This window comes from Lupinus angustifolius, chromosome LG05, assembly GCF_001865875.1.
Source record: "Lupinus angustifolius cultivar Tanjil chromosome LG05, LupAngTanjil_v1.0, whole genome shotgun sequence".
NCBI lineage: Eukaryota > Viridiplantae > Streptophyta > Magnoliopsida > Fabales > Fabaceae > Lupinus > Lupinus angustifolius.
Genome location: NC_032013.1, coordinates 2,463,343 through 2,481,739, shown reverse-complemented (window position 1 = coordinate 2,481,739; position 18,397 = coordinate 2,463,343). Strand labels below are relative to the sequence as shown.

The following is an 18,397-nucleotide window of genomic DNA, read 5'->3' as shown; positions in this document are numbered from 1 at the left end:
ATTTATTTTTAAATTTGAACTAAATATTTCTAATAAAACATTATTTGAATTAAAAAATTATTGTTTAATAAATCATTTTTAAAAATCAATTTAAAAAACATTTCTAAAAAATGCTTTTAAAAAAACATTTTTTTAAAAACATTTTTTAACGAACACTTTTAAAAAGTGTTTCTTTTTTAAAAACACTTTTAAAAATGTGAATGTGTGAAGTTTTCATCCATATAAGTTTTTTGAAAAGCATTGTTAAGAATGTGAACTATAACATTATATATGATAATAATAACAACAAAAGAAGTAGTTGAGAACTTTAATAGATTATATCTTGTAATAGTTACCTAATATTTATCGTTGGTAATAATTACTATTAATTAACAATTCTTTTGGCCACTAATAACCTCGCAGCTATAAGAATTTTAGTAGATTATATATGGTAAAGGTTCTTCTGATAGAAATTGCTAAAACAATTACTAAATTTTAATAAATTAATAAATTTGTGATGGAAATATATGAGAAACATGTTAAAATATCAATGATTTTCTTTTAGGCAATAAAAGGTTCACTATATTGTGAGTAAATAATATTAATATAAAATTTTCAACAGTTTAAGAAGTAATTGTGTTATAAATAAGGTTTGAAAACTTTTTTACACATTGAGTTTGCATATTGTTTTTTGGAAAAAAATTAATTTTATTTTATTTTTTGGATATTCATCCAAATGGATATGTCCAGTAGATATAATAGATAAATTTGAATTCATTCATTATCAACATTATTCATTGAATTATATCCATTTAAATCTATTAATTCTGACAGATGAATTTGAATGAATTTTAGGTTATGGATAATTTTGTCACCTCTAAGTTAATCATTATCTCAACCTTAGATGTTACTAATTTTTTGTATAATTAATAATATCTTTATCCTATAAATAACTAAATCTCTGCTGGAGTGTGTAGATACCCTGTGAATAATTGCCAATCTTATATATCAAATATTTAATCTTTGACCTAGTATAATATATGATAATTTAGTTGAGTTTTATACAACTAGATCAATATTTGGTCCCTAAATTTCAATTGAAACCAAAACTTGCCATCCAGTTCTAGTGGTTATCAAAATAGTGAAATAAGTTGATGAATGATTAAAAATACCCATGAACTTAAAACTTAATAGTAAGAATAAACTAACTCTATAGTAGTTGCCAAATGTAATAGTCACTATAGATATATATTCTAATTAGTAAAATCAATGTCTCCTTGCATAATATGGATTCCAAACATTCATGATCTGAATATGAACTATTCGAATTACTTATCCCTCGATCTATTAATGAATTATCTCTTCGGGAATTGTGAAAAATGTTCTACTAGAAATATTCTTGTTATTGCTTCGACTCACATTCTCCAAAAAGTAGATCTCACTCTAATAGTTCCGAATAAATTAAATAGATGCATTAAGATACGAAGACTTCTTATTCCACGATAATGAAAATACTTTTTCACTCTTTCATATATTAGGGGATTTCACTTGGAAATATATTACTAGTGAAACTTAATAGATTAACTAAAATTGCAATAATTATAATGTTTCTTACTGCGTAAATATAAAACAACCGAATCTCAAAATCTTGAAGAGAAAAATATATATATAACTATCAGTTTTTTATATTATAAATACATTATCAATCACTGATATTTTATTATTAATAACTCTTAAATATAAGTAATACAAATTAACGGTAATTAATTATATAACAACTTTATATAAATATCTACGATTACAATGTAAAAATATTACACTCAATAAATTGGCATAATTTTGATCTTCTAAAAGAATGATAGAATAAGAGGAATTAAGAGAAGACAGTATATTTAGTGTTCTTAATTAAGAATATTGGTTTTTGGATAGATAATAATATGAAAAGTAAACCTTCATTTTATTTTCCGACCATAAATATTAATCTCTTGATTAATGAAAACCGAAACTTACTCTACATAGATTAAAAATAGACATATAGTACTAGTAATATAAGAATTTTTTACACTATTAATTCTTCATTCGTTGATATGTTACTGATTATTGGTTCTTAAAATAAAATTAAAGAATATCAAATTAATTGAATGATTGGGGTTGTTGAAACCTCATTATTTTGTTGGTATCATTCAATGAAAATAAACAATATCAAATTATTTTTTTGCTTGAATTACCAAGGTACATATGTACTATCCTAATCGATTGAAAAACTATTTAATTTAAATTGCACAAAAAAGTGAAACAATCCCATCAATCATGCATCTTCACAGCATAAGCATCAAAATAGTGCCAATAAGCGCCTACCAGGGTGTATAAGATATCACTTTCCAACAATATTGTTTATTAAAGCCTAAAAGCATGAACTTTTTTACAAAAATGCTACCAAGACACTCTTTTCAACACTCTCTATAATGAAGTATTATGAATGGGGATCAACTGTCCCACTTTTCTGTGTCTTATTGTGTCCCAATTCAACAGAAATTTGACATATACTAGGAAAAAAAAATTAAAAAAATATAACATAACATTTTTATGTGATTTGGTGAGATATGATTAGCTTGAGACATGGGGACAGAAAGATTTCGAAACAAAAAATCCTGTTTCAAGTAGTAGGCCCATGTCATTTAAACTGTGTAATGTAAACTATAATTATATGGTTTCCTTGTTTATCCTAGGTATCATGTATTAAATTCGGTGTAACATGTACCAGATTTGAAGTATAATGTGACATCCATCCAATAATAATATTACAAATAGGGATTTGGATCTTCAAGTGAGTAAGGTTTTATTCAGCATTGGATCATCTATTAGATTAAAATATTGATATACTTATAAACCTTGATTTGATCACCTTTCAGACAATTTCAATTTAAATACTATTAAAGAGAATATTGAAAATTTTAATACCCACCAAGTCTAACCATATAAAAATGCAAACTTTTTAGAAGTTTTAGTTCACTTATCAAGATTACCATATAAGATAAAAAACTTAGGCAAAGATGGAGATATCACACAAATGAATTGAAATAGTGGGAGAATGAGAATGAAGGGAAGGAGTGTACAACAATTCTTTCACTTATATTGCTAGAATAAGTGGTAATGTCATTACTCTCATCACACCACTTGATTCATCAAATAAAAATGAATCATTCAATTGAAAACATTATATAAGAAAATTAAAGTGAAAACATTAAGAGCAAATACCTTGATCCTTAACATTTGTCTTCAAAACCAAACTTTGATAATATGGTGCACCTCTTATTTGACAAAATTTATGCATTAACATTATATTATCACGATATCATATACTATTTATACTTACTTGTGATTGAATTTTCAAGAAAAGTAATGCAAATAAATGAAAAATAATGAATTGATTGTATATAAATCATTACATTGACAATACTAAGATATTACACTCGACTCTTATTTTATAACTTCTCTTTTAACCAGTAACACATTGCCATTTTATTAAATTATAAATATTTTCTCTTTTAGTTATTATTTTAAATTATGGACCACATTACTTATGCGGACACAGTATTATGGTTGCCATGACTTACGCAATCATGTTTGACATTAAAACACATCGATGTAGCCGCAAATAACCACATTTGGGTGGTATCTGACCGCATCATATAACATTAAATATAACAATATTGTTTTAATCACAAAATAATTCACACCACAACATTCATACTCTACACCGTAGCATTCATACTCTGCATCACAATGATCATAATAATAATAATTACAATTGTGATCTAAACTATAATTTAAAACATTGTTACTAATTGTTTGTGCACTAACATCCAATTAAAATAGTAGTTTAAGGTTTATTAAGCGTGTTCATAACATGCATAACAGAAAATAATTTATCTATTTGTGTTAAAATATGCATACACTATAATAAGTAGACAAAAAGGTGTGTAAAATTATCTCAGGAGACTGCGATGGATTTCGAAAAAGTTATTCTTCAAAAGTATGAAAGTCCTACATGCGTATCCACACCGAGACCAATCCTTGTTGTATCAACACTTATCCCTGAAGTAAAAATTCAACTCAAACTAAAATTATAATATTTCAAAAAACAAAAAACAAAAAAAGGATTGAAAGAAAACAATTTTTCTTTTCTTTGTGTATTGCCATATGTGTTAAGTGAGTTTTGGTTTATAATACATAAAACCAAAACCTCCTTCAATTCATTTAGTGCCAATTAACCATTTAGCGTAAAAAAAAATTTAATATATAAAATTAAAACCTCCGTCCATTTAGTGCCAATTAATAACCTATTAATTTAGCATAATGTTTTGTTTTTTGTTTTCAAAACTCACTATCAGTTTTAAACCTTTAAAATATTATAATTAAGTCTCACTTAATTATATTAAATATGAATGAATAATATTATTTGTAATACAATAATATTCGACTTAAAAGTAAATATACGAAATTAATCTATTTAATTTAATCAATAATATTTTCTTATCCAACAAAAATCAGAACACTCATTAGTGTGTGACCTGTAAGTTCATTACTAAACTGATAGTAGATTAACTCATTAATTTACTAATCAAGGTTCGCATCTAGCAACACTCCTTAACGACCAGATATAAATGAAGTAATATATTTTACTTAGGAACTATTAGAAGATTAATATATTATTTCCTTCTATCTTTACAACTCTATGTTAGCACTAGAATATGGTATAATTGTCAAATTCTAATAAGTTAACTCATAGTGAATGACTTAAGAAACTCATTTCTTCATTCATTCAATTCTCTTTGGCCAAGGTCTTTATTTCTATAGAGCTCAAACTCATTACCATGAGTTGATGAATTCTTTCTTGATTAATTACTAATTCTACAAGGATTTAATTATACTCAATAATCATTCGATCCTACAAGGATTTAATTATACCTAATAATTATTCAACTAATATCATAAAGCATTAGGTGTCCGATATCAAAATATAATAAATAACTTGTTAATTACTATGGTAATCTCAAGTCTAAGGAAAATATATATTTCTTCATAAGAATATCATGTTGACAATTCAAATATAATATATTAACCATTAGGAATTCTCCTTTGAGTCAGTTCAATGATCATATCTCTATATGCATCATTTATATGTGTAATTTAATAAATGAGATCTATTAATCATTATCTAATAAAGACCATTACACATATATTGATCTATCTGGATTAGTAGTGTCCTAAGCTCAATAATCATATGATCAATAACAATTTAAATTAAAATTATAAGATTTATTTCTCATTATTATAATCTCTATTATAATAATAAGTCTCTAATTTTAATCAATGACATTTCATATTAATTATTTTGACAAATAATGAATATAATATTAAGATAATAATACATATAACTTTATTATTATAAATATGACAAATTAGTTCTTGGGCATACATTATATCCCAACAGTAGTTATAATCGATCATTCTTAAAATACTTTTTCCATGGTTATTAAATTTGTCTCAAACCGACCATTCTGATTGGGAATCGGTCATCTGACTGATTCAAGCCACTCATGTATATGATCATGTATCAAAGTTGGTATGAAATGATTCGACTCAATTGATTTAAACATAAAATTAGTGACTCAGTCGATTATATCAATTTAACTTAGTTGATTAAACCAATTTTAGAAGTACGTCGAAATGACGTTCTTTAAAGAGAAAAAATATTATATTTTCAACTCGTGTAATTACATTTACCATTATTTTAGTTATGTTTTGTGACTTGTTAACTTATATAGTAAGGAATTTTATTATTTTTAAGTATATTTTAAATTTATTTGTGCCTTTTTTGTTGCGATTTAAGCTTAAAGCCTATTTTTTTGAAATAATTTTTTTGTAGAAAAACATTCGCTTTTATAGTTTATTTAGGGAATTATGTGATGATAATATTTTCAAATTTAAATTATAAAATTATTAAATAGTGGTAGTTGGTATAATAATTTCTTTTGAGAATTTTTAGTATATATATACACACACCGGAGTTAAAGGTCTAACCATTGACGTGAGATGAGCATGAGTCGGGTAACTTGTCCTAAATGTTGTTCGAGTGATTTTTGTGAACATAACCCTAGAACATAAGCTAACTCGATCTGAAATGTTGATTGAGTTAGTCTTTGAACTTAGACCCGATTAAATATAATGCATACACTTTTGGATAAAGTCTTCTTAATGATATATAATTTGACATAGGAAATGAAATGATATATATATAATTGTGAAACAATTTGAGTTAATTATACTTCGATCAAAGATATGTCATTACTTTCTCTACACTTGAATAAATATAGATACAAACATAATGAATGATTAACTATGAGATATGTCACATTTAGTCATGCTTGTCATTTAAGCAAACTCTAAATATTAACTGAGTCTAATTTTTAAACCGAACCCGACTATAAAATAATGAAACCCAACCATCATGACGAGGAACAAACCAAAAATGAGTGAATAGATTGAAGTCCTACTCAGCCAGCATTGACCCATCCACTGACCTATTAACACCTGGTATCAAAACCTACTTTCAATTAATACACAAATTATGAATTTTAACAAAATATGATGTTGGAGTAAGAACATTACTATCAGTGATTGTAAATCTAAAACCACCAAACCCTAACAAGAACATGGCGAGGAAGCGAAAGCTGCCACCTAATTCCACTCCATCGGAACAACCACCGCTGAAGCAACATCAACAACAACAACAACAACAACAACCTCAACTCGATTCAGATGAAGAGTACGAAGAAATCGAAGTCGAAGAAGAAGTAGAAGAATTAGAACAAGAAGAAGAAGACGAAGAAGAACTAGAAGAACAAAACGACGTCGTTCTATATAATTACAATAATAATCAGACGGTTAATTTGCCCTCCACGTCATCAACCCTCGCCGGCGATGATGACGATGATCCGATTCAGAATCTTCTAGAACATTTCGGAAAGGACCAACTCGCGACGCTTCTCTGCGACGCCGCCACCAACCACCGCGATGTGGCGGACCGTATCCGTAACACGGCCAATGCGGATCCTTCCCACCGGAAGATCTTCGTCCACGGTCTCGGCTGGGACACCACAGCCGAAACCCTAACCTCGGCGTTCCGTCAATACGGCGAGGTTGAAGACTGCAAAGCCGTGGCTGACAAGATCACCGGAAAGTCCAAGGGCTATGGCTTCATCCTTTTCAAGACTCGCTCCGGTGCTCGTAAAGCGCTGGAGCAGCCACAGAAGAAGATTGGGAATCGATTGACTTCGTGCCAGCTGGCATCCCTTGGCCCTGTTCAGCAGCAGCCGAACAACGTGGCACAGGCGAGTTATAATAATTCGCATGCGCCGAGTAAATCGGCTGCATTTGCGGTACCAGTGGGGTCAGAATACACACAGAGGAAGATTTTTGTGAGTAACGTGGGGGCTGAATTGGATCCCCAGAGGTTGCTTGCCTTTTTCTCGAGGTTTGGGGAGATAGAGGAAGGACCTTTGGGACTTGATAAAGTGACTGGGAAACCGAAGGGGTTTTGTTTGTTTGTGTATAAGAGAATAGAGAGTGCAAAGAAGGCATTGGAGGAACCACATAAGGCGTTCGAAGGCCATGTTTTGCATTGCCAGCAAGCCATCGATGGTCCCAAGCCAGGGAAGTTACAACAACAACAGCAACAACCTCAGACTCAGAGGATGCCGATTGCGGTGGGAGCAGCGACGACAACACCAATGCAGTTTCAGAGAAGTGGCAATTCTGGCTTTGTCAGCGGTGCGTTGGCAGCCACACCGGGACACTTGATGGCACCGGCTGGACCGGTGATTGGATTTAATCAAGGAACTGCCGCAGTGCCTATGCAGACGCTGGATCCGGCTCTCGGGCAGGCATTGACAGCGCTGCTCGCATCTCATGGCGCTGCTGGCTTGGGGCTGAATGGTTTGTTGGGAACACTAGGATCATCGGCAGCAGTAAACCCCGGGGTCCCATCTGTGGGTCATGGAATGCATGTTGGTTATAATAGTCAGGCAAATGTGAATCCCGGAACTATTGGAGGATATGGGAATCAAGTTGGATTTCAGGGTGCATATCCAAACCAGCAGGTGGGACAAGGTGGCTCTGCAAGAGGACAGCAACAACAGCAGCAGCGCAATGCTGGGCAATATGGCGGTGTTGCCCCTTTCACGGGGCACTAGGTATGCATTCATATTATTTCCTTCATATTTGATGTTGTTGTTATTGTTATTTGGCTGACTTAGAAAAGAAATAAGTAGGGAGATTGTGCAGTCAGCGTATTTAAAGCTAATTTATTGACTTAGAAAAAGAGCTTGTTGAATTTGTATTGTAGATTTAAAACCATGATTCGACCTAGTTCTTAGCTTGGTAAAATTGATAACATTAATGGTGACCCTTGGTTATGATACCGCTATCTTTTGTATGACTGACAAGCTCTTTGTTAATGGAGCTAATTAACATACCTCACAAGGAGGTTTTCTTGTTCTCTTTTCATTCTTTGCTTCATTTATCCATCTTGACTTTTCCATCAACGACAAACACGATGGTAAAAGTCTTTGCCCACTAGGTGATGTCAGTTATGTGGGTGATACGACTCTCTATCTGGGCTGTGTGTCTAATAAATTTGATGAATGGATGTCTGTCCATTGACATGTAAGTATGATTATATGCATTTGGATCCAAGCCCTATGTTAGAGTCACATGACTCTGTCTTGTGAAGGGATAAATGGACACAAATGATGTAAGAATTTTGAGGGCCTATGCAGGGATTGTGGGTTTGATGCATACACATAATCCTGGTGAGTCTTGTCTATCTCTTCACATGATAGGGTTATGTGCAACCTAATTATGACTTATGAGAGGATACTAACTCGTGTGTCATGTGTTCTTGTCTTTTCTTCCGTGCATATTTTCAGTTATTTTTGCTTATTGGAAATTTTGGGCTGAGGTGACATAATGAGTCTTGCAATATCATACAATGAAGTACATAAATATGTTTATAATTAGTAGTGCACTATTTTATTAGGCATCGTGGTACATGATTTAGTAGTATGGGTTAAACTCTGAACTACATTCACAGAATTATATGGTTTCTAGGAAGTCACTCTGTTGTAACACTGCTTGTTGTTTCTGTTAGATTCTGCATTTACTGTTGCTTAACCATTGTTTTAATGCTTATTCATGTCTTGTTTGGACTTTGCAGTAGTATTAAATATTATGATCTTTAATGCACTCTAATTGGGGAAATCTTCCTGTTTCATTATTAGTTTTATATTCAAGATCATGAACATGATTTGTTTCATTATTTGTTTGTGTTTTTGGAAGTCCAATTGTTTCGAATTAATTGGCAAATTATCTTTTTTGGTTTTCTTCTTAGGTAAGCACAATGTATTTATGGCCCTGTGTTTACAATTTAGTTGGCTAGTGGTTTTCTAATTGTTGGGTTCATGCTGTCACCTTCCAAAGGAAATTTTGTAAATAAAAAATAAATCTCCATTTTTTCCGGTGAAAGTTTTTTTTAGCATCATTTGTTACTCAGAAGATCATTACGTCGATTTAGTCCTTGAATGAATTTTTGACATCAAAATAATCCCAAAGTTACTATTTAACTGACTAAAGACAACAGCAATGTTCTTGCATATTGAAATGTAAAATCAATTTGAGCTTAGTGTTTGACTTTTAATACCTCTTAATCAGTTTTTCCAAACCTTGCCACCCTTTCTTTCTTGATAGTCAATAGCAGACAATACTCACAATAGCGGTGATATAGTGGCAGGGCAGAGCAGAGCAGATTAGAGTGGTTCCCCGGTGCGTAAGGCTGTAGCATTGTGGTTTTCAGTAGCGTCTGCGATCACACATGTTAGTGATTGAAATTGCAGCCTGAACCAGCCGTGACTGTGAGGATGGCGTGCAGCCATGGGTCTGTATTTGGGTTTTGGCGTTTGAACTTCACATGTTTATGTGTTGCATTTTGTCTTACATGCGTACCGAGAAGCACTCTTCTTTTTGCTTGTGATTTTTTCTTCCTGTCATGTGGGGTTTTATTTGGTGTGCTTCCGGACTTGTCTGATGCAGTGTGTTTTATATTATGCTGTGTGCTATTACAAGTTTGCTGTGTTTTGTCTTATGCTATGCATTTTAAAAAGTTCAAACATTCTGGTTTTTTCTTTTGTAACCAATTCTTTTGTGAATTTGTTTTATTCACCATTCTTCTTAATACACTCTATTTACTTAAAAGCCATAGAGGCTTAAGCTTATTTGAATTATATTCGATTTCCCTATATGTCCCAGTAACTGTTATCCCACTACTTGCTATCCCACTATTGTTTTATTTTTGGGGTCAACCAGTCCGCTATCCGGGATTTGACTACATAAGCTTCCTTTCTTGTTCTTTTTTCATTTGAAATTGTTTTTCATGCCTTTTTATATTCATTTTGCAGATTCCACATAATTATACCAGTCTTTTATTATTGGCCTGGTGATTCTTCTGAAGTTTAGGGAGCTGATGCAATTGGGGTCTTTATAATGAAATGTTACTTCAAACTTCAAAGATCAGAATATTTATATTTCCAAATGAAGTTCCATTTTGGCCACCTACTTTTTTAATTTTTATCTCCCTTTTAAAATACTGTTGTATCTGGCTTTTACTTATTTTAAAAAATCCTTCGAACTGTTTTAATAATTTATTCTGTACTATGACGAGTTTGAGATGCAGAACAAAAGATATTATGAAATTTATGTTAGTGTGGTCCGTGGTTCAACTTGATATTCAAGGGTTATTTTATATGGATATTTGTTACTGTTTTTCTTCTTTTTTAACACCCCCATTTCTTATTCCTTATGTACTTGACTTTTGTTTCTTCTTGAACGTGATTATCAAAATGAAATTTGTGATATATGCCAAGTGCATTTTGGTCATTATAGTTGAAAATTTGCTTATAAACCAGCGGATTGTCTTTTTGACTCCTGTTAAAAGGTATGGTTACCTAATTTTGTCAAGTTATCTTGCAGGTTTGGCAGTCATAGGTGTATAAACAAGCACAAATAAAGAAATGGGTCTAATTGAAACAACCAAGCCTAATGCTCTACCATAAATTATATCCACAACACAGAGTTGATCTTCAAATCCTTCTTAATTATTTACCTCTAGTTTTTATTGCTCCCCCTTGCCTCTATGAATTGGCCTACCCTTAATTTGATTTACTCTTATTACCCGAGCTTCTACCGATCTTTTGTACATATGTCAAATTACCTAAGCTGAGATTCTATCATCTTTTCTGCAATAAGAGCCATCCAAACTTTCTTTTTAATGCAGTCATTTCTACTCTTATCTAGGATGTCCACCATCCATCACAATATTTTCACCCCTGTTATATTGTGTTAAGTCTTTTGTTTTCGGTCCAATACAATAATGCAAACCTTATAGTCATGTGGTGAATTTTTCCCACCTTAGCTTGAACAATACCTTCCTATCATATATAATGCATGACACATTCATCAATTTCACTTGAATTCTATGGTGTACATCTCCCTTTATTTCCCATTCGTCTTGGAAGATTGACCTAGATATTTAAACCTTAGGACTTATGGTATGTTATGATCTCCAATTTTTATGTCCAATGTGTGATTTGTATGCCTCTTGCTAAATTATCACTCCATATATTGTTTTACTTTGACTTCTACGAAAATCACGTGCTTCCAAAGTTTGTCTCTACATTTCTCGCTTCTCAATTACTTCCTTTCTCGAGTTCCCAATTAGGACAAAATCATCTACAAAATGATGCATCATGGCATCAACTCTTGGATATGCTCAGTAAGCACATCCAAGACCAATATAAACCCCATCATACATATTCGTCATTGCTCAAATATAGTTAATATGAACTCATTACTTCCCTAGTACTTTTTATAATACCTCTATGGGTAGCCTATCATATGCATTCTCGAAATCACTAAAAACCATGTGTAAGGATACTTCTGCTCAGTAAGCACATCCAAGACTATTATGAATCCCATCATACAACTCATCTCATGTATCGTTAGCACTTCCATGTCACCCCACTCTTATATGTAATTAGATGACCATCCCGTTTCTTAAAACAAGTGTCGACTATTGTGAGACTAAAACGATAGCATCCAAGTCTTAATCCTACCAGGATATTATGAGACTAAAAGTCGAAGATAAATCTAGGATAGCTTTACCTTCCACATTTGTTTCCCTTATGCCATAACCCCACGAAGACCTTCACATTCTCTAGAGTCTCTCCCTGCATGGCCATTGAGATTCTGTCATAGGAAAATCTTGATTACACCTACGTCCTCTCAAAATTATACCTTGTGATGTTCCTCTAGCCTTGTGCCCTTGCCCGAGGTGCATAAGCTCTATTCACATTAAAGGTATCTTTCTTAGCTACAATCTTTAAGGTTATGATCATGTTTCCTATCCTTTTTACATTCACCACATCCTTCTTCCAATCCTTATCAATAATTATGTCCACCTCATTTCTCGATTTTGTCTTACCAGTGTCCCATAGCTTAAAATTGTAGTATCTAATTTGTTTGCTTTTTGACCTACCCATTTAGTTTTGTGTAGGCACATAACATTGCTCTCCCTTTTGATCATTGTGTCTACTATCAACATTGATACATGCATCTGTTCACAAAAATGTGGGAGCCCTTACTTAGTTTTCACTACATCTAGGCAGCAACGCAAAGGCTCTTATTCACATGACAATGTACTCAGTCCATACATCCGACTCATGCTGATCCTTCCCCCAACTAACGAAGAGATCTTGGTGGTTGACTACCTAACGCAGCGTTCACCTTTTATTCATGCTTAGGACCAACTATGTCTAGCAACAAGCACAACATAGTCAGGATTGTTCTAGTTAAAGAGGGGGGGATAAATGCTTTAGATTTAGGTTTCATTTTGAACTGCTTTTGAAGTTCCGGCATATAGAGCAACCTTCTCAGGGGTTGGTAGAGTTCTTCAACTATGATTGATTGCAGGTTTTCCCTTCCTCATCTCCCAATAGGAAACTAAAAAAAAGAGAAGACTCTTTTCAAGCTCTCCCTTTATTCCTTTTTAATATGTATTTTTTACAATTCTTTTATCCCATACTAATGCTTATTTAAAATCTTGAGTTTGTCATAGTTAGAAGGATTTTCTTGGTCCTATGTGGATAACCTTGTATGAAACTAGATTTGTGTACTTTGCTGCAGCTCTGGTGGATTTAGCTGGTCCCTTTCTCTGTTTTGTTCCCCTACTTTCTTGTTTTCCTCTTAGGACCAATCAGTCACCTGATCCATATATGGATCTTTAAGGCCTTCGGTTATAATTTTCAAATCTGGTCATCTATCTATCATGATTCGTTCTATTTCATTCCTGAATCAGTTTAGTGTCAACTACTTCCAAAAGCAATATGAGTTTCTTTTCTCGGCTTCCTTTAAGATGGGTGCCATCTTCCAGAGCTTCCATACTGCTGCACGCTGTTTGTTAAGCGAAACCAACATTTTTCACATTGATTAAAAATGTGTTTTATGGTTTTCCATACACAACTTAAAGTTGGCCGAGTCATTCTGGTAATGTGCTTCGTTTCTGTTTGTAATCTAATAAATTGTCCTCAAGCTAAATATCTGGCTGACTTGCCCGGAAGGTCAGGCAAGTTGCAGTTTATATTGTCTACATTCTTTATATATGTAGCAGTTTAGAAAGTTATGTGCTGGGCATTTTCGTCGCCGGTAAGCATTTTACTTGAGAAATATGTAGTTTAACTATGGTTTGCCTGTGAATTTTGTATAAAATGTAGTTCAACTTCTTTGTGAGTGATTTGCTTGTGACAGCTGTGATTTACTTGTGTCTGAAGTTGAAGTTTCAATCCATCATGGGACATAGGTTGAAGTAAAAACTTCTTTTCTTTGGCATCTTTATTATGAATGGACCCAAGTTAATTTTATCCATGATATTTTGTTTTATTTATTACAGTTTTATATTGTCAATGAGTTACATTTATGTTATGACTTTTAATTTGTTGTATTTTTTAGAAGAAACCATTCTGAAGCTTGCTGTGCTTTAAACTTTAATTGCTGAAGTAGCATTAGTTGAAGTTGAAATTTGAGGTAAATATATGTTAATGTCAATAGATACAAGGACATATAGATGGTGAATTTCAAGAGAATGATATTTTAGGGTGAGAATCCACCCGGAGGGAAGTACATAGAAAACAAAAGGAAAAAATAATATGATGTGACACTTTTATCGTTTAGATATAATGAGATGACACTTTTACCTTATATATACAAACAAAAGCATAAACTTGCCTCTCCGGAGAGGATTCTTTTCCATTAGAGTGTGGCCTAGGAAAAAATGGCTTTAGTCAAAAAATTCGGCCGTTTTCACTTTAGTCCCTAAAATTTCAAAACATTTGGTTTGAGTTCTTATCATATGTTACATGGTCATGTGTTAAAATTACCACAGAACACATTAGCAATTTGTAGATGTGACTAATTTATGGTGTTTACATGTTATTTAATTGAAGGTATTAAAACCAAATGTGTTAAAAGTTATGGGACTTCAATCAAGAAATATTTTTCTAGACTAAAAGCTTGATTAGATGAAACAAAAAATTGGAGCCAAAACAAACTAACAAATTAGACTTAATGTGACACGATTAGTACCAAAGAAAGTGAAGCGGCCATTAAAAACGTATACAAGATGATAGAAGGTTTGATGTGAACAAGAATTATGAAAAATTTATCATTTTCTATCATGTGTTATAAGGTGCTTCTAAGTTCTAAGGTGGTGTTGAAATAGGGGTGTCAAAACGGGCCGTCCAGCCCGCGCCCATAAATGCTCGAGTAATTTAAGCGGGCCGGGCATGCTCGCAATTGGTTAACGGACAAAAAGTCATGCCCTGCCCGTTTTAAAACGGGCTAACTGGCGGCCCGCGGGCATTTTTCTGTTTACATTAAAAAAACAACAATGGTTAATGCTAAGTTATTAAGTACAGTAGGCAGTAAATCAATAGATTTTACATAAGCATATTATATAGTAATTAAAAGTCTCTATAATAATAATTCAAAACATTTTTCTCTAACCATATTAGATAATAATTCTCTCAAGTGTGCAATAATAATTATAAAATAACCAAGGAGAGTAATAAAGTTTTGGATTAAAATTTTAAAGTGTAGAATGTAATGCTTGCGGGCAGCCCGCGGAGCCCGTTTAAAATGTCCGCTAATAAAGCGGGCAAACGGGCCGGACAATATGGGTTAACAGGTAAAAATATGATACCCTGCCCGCATTTTTTTGCGGGTAATGCCCATATTGACACCCTATGTTGAAAGTTGGAACGCCGATAGAATGGAATGGAATGAAACGTGTTGTATTTAATGGTTGTTTTTTTGTCCTACACTTTTAGTGATACTAAAATGTTTCATTTTTAACATTGTTCTGTTCTATCAACTTATGAAGCACCCAACTTAGAATGAAATTCGTGCTTTGTTCTTTCTTACTCTAACATGTTTACTAAATGTTACGTTATCACTAATCACCAAACAAGATTATAGCAAAAGGGTTACATGTTTTACCACATAATTCTTCTCTGTGAAATTCTCACTTAGTCGGCACAATTAATGTAGCTGTCGGAAAAAAAAAAAATACAATAAAAAGTTCACTCCCCCGTTTTCTTTATTATAGGGCCGTAGAAAATCTTAATCGTAAGGATTATGATTTGGGAGTATCAGTGTTATTAGCATAGTGGTATTTAATTTACAAATTAAATTATTGAAATTGTTCAATAATTAAATATGTTAAGAACAAAAGTTTTGAATCTCATTTTAAAAAATGTTAATTTTTTCATTTACAAAATGATTTTAACTTATATTTTCTAGTACTAACCGGTTTAATTGTAGATCTACCTCTTGCATAATTATCATACGATATTGACACAAGGGTCAGTTTTTCGATTGAATTCACCTTTATTACACTGTTTTCATTACTGTGTTTGGAACTCATTAACAAAATGTTTCTAATGTGGGAATATTGTTAAGGCTTGTCATGGACATTCCTCCTTTAATTTTTTTTTGGTTTCTCACAAGTATTTTCGTACTGGAGGCAATCATGTCCGAGTCGGAAACATCCACAGGTACATGGGGCTAACTCTATAATTGAAGAATCTTTGGTTACAATGTTGTATTTTATGTTGTTAATAACAATTGCAATGAAAAGTTATTCTCCCCACTATGAAAAAATCAATGTTGCTAAATTCTCAAAAGCTTCTTCCGGGTAAATGCAAGTAGCCCACATTTGAAGTTACCATGTATCACTTGAAGACTTGACTGCAATACAAAAATAAATAAGAAATTGCCACGACATTTAATGATAAATAGTTTTGCAAATAAGGATTCCTAATTTCCTATATATAACATCCCATAAAAAACAAGATTTTTTATTGGGTGAGTAGGTATATGGATCAAATACTTTGTACCTAAGCCGATACAAAACATAATTAGAATATTTGCAATTAACATGTATTTGGGTAAGAAAAATGTAATAATATATTTTTCTGCTAAATTTTCCTACAGATCATCATATTAAATTCTTATACATACAACAAAGCGACATGACCATTTGCCCCCTCCCTTTGTTGGAAAGTCAAGTCAAATGAGTTTGTGAACATTCAACTCTATTTATGTGAGAATTATTATACACTACAGAACCTTTTTAAGATTAAATTAAAAGAAATAATGGTAACTCAACACAATACTTGATGCAACCTTTGCTAATAAATAGTGAGACATATCTAATCAACAAAATACTTACAATTAACTATTAGTTTAAAGGACTTGTATTAGGAAGTCTGATTAACTATAGGTTGTTAAGTGGTTAAAAAAATGGTTCCAGTGTATGAGGTTCTTAGTTAGTAGGGTAAGGGGAGGATACATGTATTCGAAAAGGTGAAAAGATATTTTTGGTAGTACAAAAAAAATTAGTAGAGTAAGAGGATGATAGACATATATAGTCTTACTCCATTAATAAAAAGACTGTTTCTAGGATGAACTCATGAATTCATATTCTTATTTGAAGAAGATTATAGGCTAGTACCAATGTGTCATTCCGTTGTTAAGTGGTTAAGTATATGAAATGTGTTTTTATCACTCATACAAGATTTATATTATAGGGTGAGCCTAGTTGTAAACAATTCTATGATTCAATTCCTAAAAATAATATTTTCACTTATGAGGATAAGATTATGTATATCTATCATCTATATCTGACTAGGTGAGAGTATCATGTATCAAATCATTTTTTTAAGCTGATGTATATTGTTACTAAAGTGGTTAAATTGTCAAGTAATGAAGTGGTCATGCACGATGTAAAGTGATGTGTGCATATATACGTAAATATAAATTATCTATGCCAAAATAATTATATCCATATATTCTCAACTAATATGTTGGATTTATTCAAGTGTGAAGTCCTACATTAAATATGGGAAGATGAGTGAAAGAGTTTATAAGTAAAAAAGACTCATGTAACTAATGTCTTAAAGTTTTGGTTCAAGAGATAGTGTCTCACTTATGACTCTCCATTATTCACATACTCGGGTAACAATAAAATCCTCCGGTCGCAGTCTAGTCCAACAAGTGGTATCAAAGCTGATGGTTCGACTGAGACATGGTGAACTTAAGGGGGAGCGGACCGGAAAGTGTGTGGTACCCACACTTGAGGAGAGATTGTTGGGTTTACTCAAATGTGAAGTCCTACATTGAATATACGGGGAGACAATATCCAAGTCACTGTTAAGAAGGATGAGTTCATTCAATGAATAGAACATTTGATTGAAAATAAGACATATGTCATGTACAATTTCAATGTGATGCACAATGATCTCCAATTTAAGGCATGTGATCATGCCTAAAGAATGTAGTTTAGTTCTAGGACAACTCTGAAGGAGAGGGACTTTCCTCATATTTCTATATTTGAATATGATTTTAAAAAGTTTGGTGAAATACTTGTTGGGGACATTGAAAGTAATTTGTTAGTAAGTAAGTTTTTCGTTAAAAAATATGTATTATTTATGTTCAACTATTTATTTAATTTATATTATATTAATACTTTATTTCATTATCTTGGTAGATATTATTGGAGTTGTTGATAAGATGATTTACTCTCAAACCCAAGCAAATTTAAAGAAGGTTATTTTCAATCTTAGAGATTCTACATAAGTAAAAATGCGATTTTGTTTTTTTCTTACTTATTTTATTTCATTCAAAGTTTTTACCTATAATTTTTAATCAGTGATGATGTCATCACCTATACCCTATGATAATCTCATGC

General features: G+C 32.2%; 1 protein-coding gene across 3 annotated transcripts; it reads left to right on the top strand.

The window, feature by feature from the left end:
• Positions 6,624 to 18,290, top strand: LOC109347450 (UBP1-associated protein 2A-like). 3 transcript variants are annotated; one of them, XM_019587308.1, is made up of 2 exons: positions 6,624 to 8,237; positions 18,275 to 18,290. In XM_019587308.1, exon 1 carries the CDS (start codon positions 6,699 to 6,701, stop codon positions 8,235 to 8,237), a length of 1,539 nt encoding a protein of 512 aa, XP_019442853.1. In that variant the 5' UTR covers positions 6,624 to 6,698; the 3' UTR covers positions 18,275 to 18,290. The 3 variants fall into 3 exon arrangements, with proteins under 3 accessions (XP_019442853.1, XP_019442854.1, XP_019442852.1); XM_019587309.1 differs by lacking the exon at positions 18,275 to 18,290 and adding an exon at positions 11,068 to 11,163; XM_019587307.1 differs by lacking the exon at positions 18,275 to 18,290 and adding an exon at positions 10,497 to 10,867 and having other exon boundaries at positions 6,629 to 8,237.

Bases quoted from the DNA above. Each gene is read 5' to 3' on its own strand.
- LOC109347450 (XM_019587308.1), top strand. From the start codon at position 6,699: ATGGCGAGGAAGCGAAAGCTGCCACCTAATTCCACTCCATCGGAACAA.